Below are 13,099 nucleotides of genomic sequence, written 5' to 3' on the forward strand. Positions count from 1 at the left end.
CACAAAAAGATCCACACAACAATCTCATGATGAAAATACCTGACCTAACAATAGTTAAGATTGTTAACCAAACACTTTGCAATTTTGTGACAAAGGAAGAGCATTCCCATAAGCCCGCTCTGCTTGACTTTCAATACAGTACGCAATCCATTACATGACATGCATAGGAACGTTCTCCCCTCTCATAGATACTGAAAGGTGTAGGGAGTGCAGCTTAGAGCAAGCATTGGATAAACCGGGGCTGTCAATCACGTGGACCTATTTTCTTCAATGGAAGGAAATAAATGATGCCTAGTCACCTGGAATGCCAGAGTGAAAAGTGGCCAATCAACCTGCTGATGTTTTTGCTATTCTATGAGCCAGCCTCCCTGAATCCCCCAGTATCCTGAGCATTGTTCAGACTCTGATCCTGAGCTTAGTCTCTCAGTGAACAGAGCACATCCCTATGAAGGAGGCCCCATGTTCTCTGCATCCTCCACCAATAGAACCTACCCTTACACCTATCACAGAGCCTTCTCTAGGCCCTAGTCCTGAGCTCTGGTAACCAGCAAACAGAACTCATTCTTATTGTAAAGGGCACAGGTCACAGTTCTGCTATGTTTAATATGTGTAAGGGTCAGCCCCTGGAGTATACTTGGCTGTTTTACTCCTTTGGAGGCCTGCCACCCAGCTCCAAAATAAATCACACACATCACACACGGAGGCTTATTCTTTCTTATGAATGCCTGACCTTAGCTTGGCTTGTTTCTAGCCAGCTTTTCTTAACTTAAATTATCCCATCTCCTTTATGCCTCTGGGCTTTTACCTTTCTGTATTTCTTTCTTTACTTCTTACTCTGTGTCTGGCTGTGTGGCTATCCTCTTCTTTTCTCGTTCCTTTTCTCGATCCTTCTTCTCTTTTTCTCCTATTTATTTTCTCTGTCTGCCAGTCCTGCCTATTCTTTCTCCAGCCTTGCTACTGGCCATTCAACTCTTTATTAGACCAATCAGGTGTTTTACACAGGCAAAGTAACACAGCTTCACAGAGTTAAACATGCAACATAAAAGAACGTAAAAAATCTTTGCATCACTAAACAGATGTTCCACAGCATAAATAAATATAATACATCTTAAAACAATAATCAACAACACTGGAGGTCTTGATCCAGTACCCACAAAGATGGTACTGTCAGCCAGGCAGTGGTGGCACACACCCTTAATCCCAGCACTTGGGAGGCAGAGGCAGGTGACCCTCTGTGAGTTCGAGGTCAGCCTGGTCTAGAAAGCTAGTTCCAGGATAGCCAGAGCTACACAAAGAAACCCTGTCTTGAAGAAATATAGAAAAAAGGCACTGTCCCAAGTTTTCGTTCTTATTCTTTTCCTAATGCTCCTCCACTGCTGGTGGGAGAGCAAACTTGAATAGCCGTTTTGGAAATCAGTATGTCGGTTTCTCAGAAAACTGGGAATCAATCTACCTCAAGCCCAGCAATACCACTTTTAGACATAAAACCAAAGGATGCCTCACACCACAAGGACATTTGCTCAATTATGTTCATAGCAGCATTATTTGTAATAGCCAGAATCTGGAAACAACCTAGATGCCCCTCAACTGAAGAATAGGTAAGGAAAATATGATACATTTACATAATGGAGTACTACTCAGCAATAATAAACAATGACATCTTGAAATTTGCAGGCAAATAGATGGAATTAGAAAAAGCCATCCTGAGTGAGATAACCCAGACTCAGAAAGGCAAGTATAGTATGTACTCACTCTTAAGGGACTATTAGACATAAACCAAAGGACAGTCAGCCTAGAGGCCACAACCCCAGAGAAGCTAGGTAACAAAGCAGACACTAAGAGAGACACACATGGATCTGCCTAGGAAAGGGAAAAAGACAAGATCTCCTGAGTAAACGGGGAGTATGGGGAGGCAGGGGTGAGGGTGGAATAAGAGAAGGAGGGAAGGAGAGTGGGGGAAATGTATAGCTCAATAAAGCAAGCAAAAAAAATTTAAGAAAAAATAAAAAAGAGGCCAGAGAGTTGAGAATGAATTTCAGTTCCCAGGTAGTTAACAACTGCTCATAACTCCAGTTCCAAAGGTTCCCACTCACTCATCTGGTATCAAAGATACCTGCACCCGTGTAACATACACTCAAACACACACACACACACACACACACACACACACACGCACACACTGCTGGATTTTGTCTTATCCCACCAAGGCCCACTGCTTCGGCCCCAAATGAACATACAGAGACGCTATATTAATTATAAAAGTATTGGCCAATGTCTAGGGCTTCTTACTGGCTAGCTCTGTCTTAATTATTAATCCATAACTACTAATCTACGTATTTCTACACGGCCTTACCTTACCAGAGAATGCCTGGTGTATCCTATCTTCCCGGTCTCTACATGGTGTCCCCTCTGGCAGGCTCTCTGCCAGCCTTTCCCAGAATTCTCCTTGTCTCCTAGTCCCACCTATCTTCCTGCCTCTATTAGCCAAACAGTGTTTTATTCATCAACCAATAAGAGAAACATACATACAGAAGAACATCCCCTATCACACACACACGTAAAAATTAAAATAAAAAATAGTGAAATTCATGAACCACAAAGGATCACTGAGAGAGAAATTTATTATGGATTCATGAGTAGGAGCTCAAGTTGTTCAGGGAGAAGAGGAAGAGGGAGGAAGTGCTCCCGTATAACAGGAGGGGGTCCCAGAAACATGGCTCCTTTTAAGCTGCTAGTCTGGGGGGCTTTTAAAAGGGCTTACAGCAGGAACTAGAGTGGAGTCTGGGAGAAGGGTGAGGGTGAGCCATTAATCCAGGTGACCCAAGCAGGTAGGAAGCTGGGAGCCTCCTCTCACCTTCAGTCACACAATCACTAAGACCTCTAATCAGATGTGTTTATTTGGCTGGCTAATTTTAGGTCAACTTGACACAGGCTAGAGTTATCTGAGAGGAGGGAATCCCAGTTGAGAAAATGCCTCCATAAGATCCAGCTGTAAGCAAACCTGCAGGGTATTTTCTCAGTTAGTGATTGATGGGGAGGGCCCAGCCCATGGTGAGTGGAGTCATCCCTGGTCTGGTGGTCTGGGTTCTATAAGACAACAGGCTGAGCAAGCCATGAGGAGCAAGCCAATAAGCAACACCCCTCCATGGCCTCTGCATCAGCCTCTGCCTCCAGGTTCCTGCTCTGCCTGAGTTCCTGTCCTGACTTCCTTCAGTGATGGACTATGATGTGGAAACATAGGCCAAATAAACCCTTTCCTCCCCAACTCGCTTTTGCTCATGGTGTTTCCTCGGAGCAATAGAGACCCTGACTAAGACCAGGAGACACCAAAGAAGCAGGGACCAAAGCCCTCTCTGACGTTCTCCGAACGGCTGCTTTGGGATGGCTGTTCTCATCAAAAGCTGTCCACTCACACGGATGCACACTGACTCTGCTCACGTTCCTGCTGACAGCTGGTAAATACCAAGGCGACAATCTGAAGTCAATCTCACCCAGCCTAAGCTTTCAACCACATCTCTGCACTGTGTCCACACAGCCACAGTGTGGGAGCAAGGCTACAGACAGGTAACCCGCAAGTAAAACAGCTAACGGGAGCATCTCCAGTATCGCAGACCTGCCTGCAATAACAGACGTCTTCATCCCCAACCAAAAGGTGGCTAGAGAGGAGAGCATGCCATCCTCACCCTCATGGGCCAAGCATACTAGAGATGGTGGCCATTCCCCTAGGAAAAGGCTTTCCCTCTTCTGACTTGTCAAACTAAACTTACAAGAGTCAGAAACAACAGAACACAAACCCACAGTGAGCCATGTGCCAGATGTCCAGGACTTAAGCCACAAGCAGAGCTCTGACGAGAAAGGAGCCGGTGCTAAAGTCATGCCGGCAGCTGGCTTGGCTGCAGCAGCCCCGGACTTTGGAATGTAAGGTCAGTAAAGTCCCAGACCTCTGGACTTGAGTCCCTCTTAAAATAAACAAAGGAAACTCCTGCTGGGTTTGAGACTCCAAGAAATGAGAGTATCTGCGCTGCTCACTGTGGATGTGAGGGAAAGAAAACCCTAGGGAATGTCTTATGTGCCAATCCCTACTCTGAAATAGAAAGACAACTTCCACCGGATGCAGGGCAGACTCCTGGGAAATGCGGCAGGGAGGCTGGGTGAGCATTTTGCTCCAAACATCTGGGCCAGAACCCAGACACGGGACACTGTGGCTTATACTGACCCGCCATCTCACTTACGCTAACAGCAAAGAGCAGTATGTGCTCATGAGACCGTGGTCCCCCCCCCCCCAAGCCAAAAGCGGTGCAGGTATTTTCCAACTTGAGAGGCCTTCAGAGGTTGTGTAACTGGCCTGGCAGGGATGAAGCCATTCGAAAGGTATGTCCCTCCCGTTAGCTGTCAGACTCCCCCAGGAAACTAGAGGTACCCAGAAGTCTCCAGCTGGAAAAAAAAAAAACCGGAATGCCTGGGCCAGCCAGAGGAGAAACTTGCCTGCCAGAAAGAGATGTACAACCCATCAGGTGACCTACAGAAGACATCGATAGGTCAATAGTGGGCAGGGCCACACATTGCCAGGACTGCTTTGGCATACATAACTCTGGCTCTGTGGTTAAACTGTCACCTCACTTTAGGACCCAGAAGAAAATTGTGAGGGTGAGGGGACATCAATGAACCTCTTTGTCCCTACCGCACCCAGTATGATTAAGGTGAGTAGATCTTCTCTTTCTACCTTTCACTATTAACTGAGCCATTTTAATTGGTTTATTGAGGGCAGATGCTGAACATGGCTTATTGGGGCACAGTCTGTGACCCTAAATCTGAACAGTTGGTTGTGGGGTTCCTCCACCACAGTCTAACATTAAGAAAAGCACTGTGGCCGGGCAGTGGTGGCGCACGCCTTTAATCCCAGCACTTGGGAGGCAGAGGCAGGCGGATCTCTGTGAGTTCGAGGCCGGGCTGGACCGATAGCCTCTGAAACAATACAGAGAAACCCTGTCTCGTAAAAACCAAAAAAAAAAAAAAAAAAAGAAAAAAGAAAAGCACTGTGGACTCAGTGTGGCACACACCTATTGTTGGTAAACTGAGAACTACCCACATTCCAGGCCCAGAAGCTCACCCAGCCAGCCTTCAGCCACTACGTGTCAGAAGCCACTTGACCCCCAGTGACCAGATGTGACACACTTCCACGGTTGCCATGGTTGTGAGCCCTTTAGAAACCTGCACCTTCACAGCTTGCTTTTTCTTTCCCATCCTCTCTCAGAGGCATCCTAAACACACACACACACACACACCGGCTCCCCCCACCCACCTAGCCGCACACCCCCAATAAATCTCTTGTGAGGTCTGTTGTGTGGGGTGATCTTTGCAGCAATCCTTAGCCCTCCAATCACCCAGAGGCAGAGGCAACAAATCTCTGTGAGTTCAAGGCCAGCGTGGTCTACGCAGTGAGACTGTCTCAAAAACCAGAAAACAAAAGAAAAACACTGCAGTTACAATCCAGGACATGCCCAAAAGGGGTCAAATGTCACATATATTAACATTTCAACAATAATCAGATACTGTTACACATATTGTCTCATAATCTGGTCAATGTCACAATTTCCAATGGCAAAAAATTAATTAGTGACCACTGACTTGCATTATTAGTAATTAAATAATACTGACCAGCAATGGTGGCGCACACCTCTAATCCCAGCGCTGGGGAGGCAGAGGCAGGAGGATCTCTGTGCATGTGAGGCCAGCCTGGTCTACAGAGGGCCTATGGTTACATATTTAAGTCAATCTTGCATTTTTTACTATCCTAATACTATATGAGTATTCTTGAATATATTATTGTCTCACATGTGTGATTTGCTTTTTATAATATTCAGGATAAATTCCCAGAAGTTCTGTTCAAAGATGTAGTTACTGAAGTGTAGCTGGTTACAAAATCACTTTGCAGAGGGGCTACACTGACCGGCCTCCTTTAGAGGCCTAACCCTGAGTCTGAGAGCCAAAGGCCTGAACATCAGGAACAGAGGAGGCACCTTTCCCCACTTTTAATTCATCATCTGGTGGCCTTGGCCTCTTACATGGGTTAATTCTTTCATGACCTTATTCACTCACAAGGGAAAGAAAACAAAGTCTGTGGTGGCCCTGGCAGGCCCTCAGATCGCTCTGGGGAACTGCTGAGCCTGTGTGCACGTCCACGTGCACGTCTGCATGCACATGCATGTGTGTGTGTGGCGGTAGGGGAGCAGCTCCTGGCTGGAAAGACTGCAAGCGCTATCACCCTGCAGGGTCTCTTGCCGAGGGGTCTGGTTTGAACTGTCCTGACCTGCCGTGCCCCCTAACTGACTGAGGAGCCCACAGATTGCATCTCATCTCAATCCTACGTCTGTTTTCCATTTGCATGCCCCCCCACAACCACTAAGAACTGTGGGAAATTAAGGAAAATCTGTTGGCACACATCATAAAACTGTTTTCATTGAGATGAAGCCTAATTAAATTAAATCACTTGTTTTTCAAATAGAGAGAACATCTGCTCCCTGCAAATATTCAGCAGTGTTTCGTTATGGGTGCCTAGAGGGCTCCTCAAACAGAACTGTCCAAAATTCTGTATTCTGCTGACACCTAGTGGACCTAAAAATAGCTTGCGAACAGGAAAATAAGAGAAGAGGGCCATAGATTGGCCACTGGCGTTGCCTAAATATTAACACCCTATCACTAAATACTTGTTTTACAAGCAAAAGGACTTCGGCATATTTCTTCCTATTTTGTGTGTGTATCTATGTGTACATGTTTCTGTGTGCATTCATGTGTGCATGTGGAGGCCAGAGGTCAACCTCAGATGCCTTCCTGCACCTTAGTTTTTTGAGCCAGGGTCTCTCACTGAAACCGGATAGCACCGGTTCTGCTATGCTAGCTGACCAGTGGGTTCCACTGTCTCAGCCACCCCCACCCCTGCCAGTGTTGGGGTTACAGGCAAGCACTTCATTATTTTTTAGGGCAAAGGTAAGATTTAATAAGCCACTTTCTCAGATTAGATCAGCATCATACACACAGCATGAACTGTGACATGACAGAGTCAGGAATAATTAACAAAAAAAAGAGGCCATGAATTTGAAAGAGACAAGAGCGGTGTATGGGAGGGTTGGAGGGAGGAGCGCAAAGAGGGAAATGATGTGACTAAATTGTAGTCTCAAAACCTTAAAGAATTAATTTTTAGATAAAAATAATTAAAATTGAAAAGGCCATGAGGTGTTTTCCATGCAGGCTTTCTGCTTCCTGCTTGTAGACCAAGATGTGAGCTCCCCAGCTATTCCTTCACGAGGCCTCTGTGCAGCCATCAGGGACCCTAGTCTTCTGGAACTGTAAACCCCAAAAAAACCCTTCCTTCTATAGCACGCTTTGGTCCTGGTGTTTATCACAGCAACAGTACAGTAACTAATAAGTTGGTGCTATTCTTAACTATTCTATAAGTAGAAAATAATTTAATAAAAACTCCCAAGAATATTTAAAGCTGCTCTAGTAAATTCTCTGTGGTGATCCTTAAGCCTAAGACAAAAGCAAATTAATATGGTTGTAGTATGATAAATACATGACCCAAAGACTGATATTTGGGTTGAAGCTTCAAGCTGAAGATCAGAAAAACAAACTAACTCTGGTCACTAACTCTTACCTCAAACTGAAAGGGTTGATCCCGTCTCCATGAGCTCTCACCAAGCCTCAAACTGTTGCCTCTCCTAAGAGTGGCTGGAGAATCCTGAGACTTCAATGTCTTCCTATCCTCAATGTGGCTGGAGAATGAACCCTGAGACTGACTACTGAAGACCCTGCTCCTATCATTTATACCTCTCTAGTGCTGGGGTTAAAGGTGTGTGATCCCAGGTGCCGAGATCATCTTTGTGTGAGCTGTTTCTCTTCAGGATTTGATCAATCTTCTGTAGACTGTCTACCTCTTAATCCTAAATCCTACGATTAAAGTGTGTACCACTACCCCTAGCTTCTGGCTGCTGGGATTAAAGGTGTGTATCACCCCTGCCTGATCTCTATATGTTGAGGCTGGCTTTGCTTTCTGAATCCTCAGGCAAGCTTTAATAAATCATAAATAACATATCACCACATGTGGTATTGTAACTGTGTGTCTCTAATAATTTAATATCATATTAATGACATGATTCAATATTTATCTTATTATAAAATCACTGAATCTCAAGACTGGAAAAGAACTTAAGAGACCAAACAACTCAAGCATACATTCAAGTTTCCTGGTACAGTATAATACATATTGAAAACAAGCGTGTGGGAACCATGAGTCAGTTACAGAGAGGTTGTTATACCTTAAACTGCTGTTGATCTCCACCCAGCCTAGCTTCCATGACGCATGAAGCAAAAGTCCACCGATGAGTGTCTGCCACCTGGGAAGGACAAATGTCCAGATGAGTTACCCAGGCCTGCAGAGTTCAACGCCATCCAGCCAGGACAGGTCTGCTGACTGCCGCTAGTACATATCTCCAACCCTTCTACACTTCTCTTCTTCCATTTTCCCAGCTATAATCTCATTTCTCAGACATTTTCCCATCTCTATTCCTCTGAATCCAGCTGTCCAGGAAGTGCTGACATTCTTACTCGCCTCTTCTCCTTCTAGACATTCCCAGAACTTCATCCATAGCCGTAGACATGGACGACTTCCAGGTCCCCATTCTCATCCAGATACTTCTACCCTGAAATTCCACAGACTCCCAACTAAGTCCCAGGAAACACACGATCTTAGACACGCCCCAACGCTGGTCATCATCATACTGCCCTTAGGCAGCCAGCCGAGATGTCAACACTTCTCCCTCGTCCCTCCTCATGCTTCACTTCCCTGGACTACCTGGCGAAATCCGCATGATTGTATTTATCACCATATTAGCAGTCACATCCAAGCCGCCCCCGCCCCAGTTTTTGTGGTAATTTGGTCTTTGCCTGCCTTGCACCTGGTCCTTATTGTCCTATAAATACTCCAGGGTTGTCCCCACCATTCATTCTCTACCTTTGGCAGTTTTTTCTAAGCTGCTAACTAAATCATGCCACTTCCTTGTTTTTGTTTGTTTGTTTTTGGAGGGGGTTGGGGAGTTGAGACAGGGTTTCTCTGTGGCTTTAGAGGCTGTCCTGGAACTAGCTCTTGTAGACCAGGCTGACTTTGAACTCATAGAGATCATCCTGCCTCTGCCTCCCAAGTGCTGGGATTAAAGGCTGCCACTTCCTTCCAAGCCACAGACACCCGGGTGTTATAAAGCTCCCTAAAGGAAAAGTGCTCTTACCAACGCAGTCAAGGACAGGAAGTGCTAGAACCCGCCTCTCTCCTTCACTGGGCAAAGCACAGCAAAATGCCAACTGCGCCGGGCATGGTGGAACACAGCGGTAATTCTAGCACTTAGGAGGCTCTGTGGCTAAGAGTATTCCCTTCCCTCCAGAGGGCCCACGGTCAGATCCCAGCACCAATGTTGTGCGGCTCACAGCTGCCTGCAACTCCAGTCCCAGGAGACCTAACGGCCTCCTCAGTCACTGCACACACACTTACAAAAATAAATCTTTTTAAAAAAGGGCGGGGAGTTGTGAGTTCAAGGTGTCTCCTGGAGATGAAAGAGAGGTGACAATTTCAGGGATTCTTTCCAGTAATGTTTCTTATCCTTATTCAGGGGTTCCAAGTAATATCCAGCTACCACAATGCAGCAAAACCCCCATTGATCCCTTTAAAGTGCACCCATAAAGGAGCCACCCAAGAACCTCAAAGATCTGTGGTGGGTCCACGGCTCCCTCAGCCCTCAGGCAGCTAACCTCTTCCTGACAGTGTTTAGTGCCGTCCCTTCCATTTTCCACTGACTCCCATGATCGTGGCCATGTCACATCCATGTCCAGGGGTCACATCTGACCTCTTAGGATACTCTTGATGTTTAGTTTAGTCACCTTATAGTCTAGATGACTCAATCATACATTTTAAGAACCTATTTTTAGTCACAATGACGAGACACCTCACCTATGTGTTGTGATATTAGACTGAGAACCCCTGGCCTCCAGGACAAAGTCCCTCATATGTGACTCAAAGCCCTCTTGGCTTGGGCCAGCCCCTCCCCAGGAGAAGCTCTCTCCCTGCCTTGAGGATTCCCAAGGCATACAGCCTGCAACCTCCAAACGTGCCAGGTCATTTCTAACTTCTTGGAGTTTGTGGGTATTCCCCCACTAGCCATGATATCCCTCCATTTCCTTATGCACTAGAAGATAACTGATCAGTAGTTAAGAACTATGGTTACACTGCCCAGCCAAGAACAGAACGCCAGTCCATGCCATGAATCAGCCTGACCTAGAGCAGAGGTCTGAACCTGGTCGGTTCTTTCCAGAGACAGTAGTTTCTGTATAGCCCTTGTTGTCCTGGAACTCACTCTGTAGACCAGCCTACAGAGCTCCATCTGCCTCTGCCTCCTGAGTGCTCGGATTAAAGGCGTGTGCCACCACCTCTCAAGGTGTGTGTGTGTGTGTTTATATTTGATTATATATATATATATATATATATATATATATATATATATGTCTGTGCATCACGTCTGCAGAGCCTATGGAGGTAAGGTAAGAGTACAGGATTCTCTGGAAATGGAGTTATAGGCAGCTATGAGCTACCACGTAGGTGCCAGGAACTGAACCCTGGTCCTTCATAAGAGCAGTGAGTGCAGCTGGGCAGTGGTGGCACACGACTTTAATCCTAGCACTTAGGAGGCAGAGGCAGGCTGATCTCTGAGTTCGAGGCCAGCCTGGTCTACAGAGTGAGTTCCAGGATAGCCAGGCCTATGCAGAGAAATCCTGTCTCCAACGACAACGATGGCTCAGCAGGTAAAGGTGCTTGCCACCAACCCTGAGGACCTGAGTTTGATTATTAGACCCACATGGTGGATGGAGAGGACCAACTCCTGGAAGCTGTCCTCTGACCTCCACCCATTAACTGTGGCACATGTACACAAAATAAATAAATAAATAAATGTAAAATTTTAAATAAGAGTATCAAGTGCTCCTAACCACAGACCCACTTTTCCATCCCCCAAACACAGTTTTTAAAAAGCATGAGGGATGTATTCTATGCATATTTAAATGGCATAGTGCTGAAAGCAGTTCAATGATGGTAAATGTTCTTCTGTGTATATGTTTGTCTTATTGGTTGATGAATAAAACACTGATTGGCCAGGCAGGATGATAGATAGAACTAGGAGACATGGAGGATTCTGGGAAGTGTAGGCAGAGAAGAGTCATCATGTGATCCCAGGAAGTGACATAGCTGGGCAGAAACTGTCACTAGCTAACCATAGAGGTCTGGAGGTCTGTACAGACAGGCAGGAAGTGACATAGCTGAGTAGAAGCAGAATATAAACAGGGACAAACAGGAAATCACTCTCTTCTCTTCTCTGTGGAGACCTTGAACAGTTGAGATGTAGGACGCCCCAGGAGTACGAGGTCCCTAGACCTATCTCCAATAAGAGAAGACCACATGGAGATACTTAGATTTATAGAAATGTGTTAATGATTAAGAATAAGAAACCTTAGCCAAAGGCCAATAGTATTCATAACTACATAACGTCTGTGTGCTTCATTGAGGCAGAGAAGGGCGCAGGACCTGCCAGACTAGAAAACCCCACAATATAATTCAACCTTAGCGTTTTTCCCTAAAAAAAATTGACAAAAGCATATACAAAAAGAAACTACAGAAGACTATTGTTTTAAAGATTCAAAGGCAAAAGAAAGAATTAAACAATAAATGGGCGTGCGAAAACTTGGTTAACTACTGAGGAGGGACTATTTTCTCAGAGTGACCATATGCTCTTATATAAGCTGACAACAGTTACAGGCTTTATCAAATATATATGAACAGCTAGCTATAAGATATCTTCATGGAGGAAAATAGTCATAAATGGAAATGCAATGGCAATGATCACAAAAGAAACAGCATGTTTATCCATAAACATACAGCATTTAAGTAATAAAATAGTTATAAATAAAAGGTAAAAAAACAAATTGCAAAACAATAAACAAATTGCATATCAAGAAGTAGTATGTAAACAATACAGAGAAACCCTGTCTCAAAAAACCAAAAAAAAAAAAAGAAGTAGTGTGTAATGATCATTCTTCCCGCCAGCCTGGTCCTAGTGCCGTGCCAACCACAAATAACACACAGAGACTCTATTAGTGACAATGCTGTTGGCCAATGTCCAGGGCTTCTCATTGGCTACTTCTGTCTTAAGTATCAACCCATGACTACTAATATATATTTTTATAAGGACTTATCTTTCTGAGGACAGCATCCTGGCGCGTCCTCTCTTCCCTGGGATCACATGGCTACTCCCTACTCTTGACTACATTTCCCAGAATCCTCCTCGACCCCTGGTTCCACCTGTCTTGCTTCCCTATTGACCAACAGTGCTTTATTTAGACCAATCAGACAAACATATATACAGAACTTCTCCTATCAGTAGTAGGATATTTAATTTTTTATTTTTATTTGTGTGTGTGTGTGTGTGTGTGTGTGTGTGTGTGTGTGTGTGTGTGTGTGTACATACACCAAAGGGGATCGACCAGAAAATGGCATCAGATTCCCTGGATCTGAAGTTACAAAGAGTCTCAAGCTCCCTGGTATGGAAGCTGGGAGCTAAATTCTAGTTCTTGAAAGCACTCTTGACCATTAAGCCAGCTTCTCCAGTCCAAGTAGTTATATCCTTAAAATGTAAAAATTGTACTAAAAACAGGATCCCAGCTACTGGGAAGGCTGAAGCAAGAATATCCTAAGTTCAAAGCTTGCCTGGACTATAGAGTGAGCTTAAAACCAGCCTGAGTAACTTAGCAAAGCTTTGTCTTAAAAAGGAAATTTTAAGTGCTGGTGATACAGCTAGGTAGTAGAGAGCATCTCTAGCAGATGAGGACCCTAGGACCAAACCCCTGTACCAAAAACAACATGCACCGAATTAATAAGAAAAATGTCACAACCTCAGTAAGAATAAGTGGGTAAAAGCACAAAATTCACTGAAAACAAATAATAAGTGCAAGAAGACTATCTGACCTTATGAATATATTAAACTGTGAACAAAAAATGTTATTTGCT

The 13,099-nt window shown here is 44.9% G+C and overlaps 1 protein-coding gene across 12 annotated transcripts in view; it reads right to left on the reverse strand.

Moving 5' to 3' along the window:
* The window catches only part of Tmem241 (transmembrane protein 241), a 193,313-nt gene that overhangs the window by 175,440 nt on the left and 4,774 nt on the right, over positions 1–13,099 (reverse strand). For all 12 annotated transcript variants that reach the window (XR_005881672.1, XR_005881671.1, XM_040757836.1 and 9 more), the window contains exon 3: positions 8,316–8,393. Coding sequence is in view for 10 of the 12 variants with exons in the window: in XM_040757836.1 (XP_040613770.1) it covers positions 8,316–8,393 (78 nt within the window). In the remaining 2 variants the exon portion in view is untranslated. The remainder of the gene's footprint in view (positions 1–8,315; positions 8,394–13,099) is intronic.

This window comes from Mesocricetus auratus, unplaced genomic scaffold (genome assembly GCF_017639785.1).
Source record: "Mesocricetus auratus isolate SY011 unplaced genomic scaffold, BCM_Maur_2.0 Super-Scaffold_100015, whole genome shotgun sequence".
Taxonomy (NCBI): Eukaryota; Metazoa; Chordata; class Mammalia; order Rodentia; family Cricetidae; genus Mesocricetus; species Mesocricetus auratus.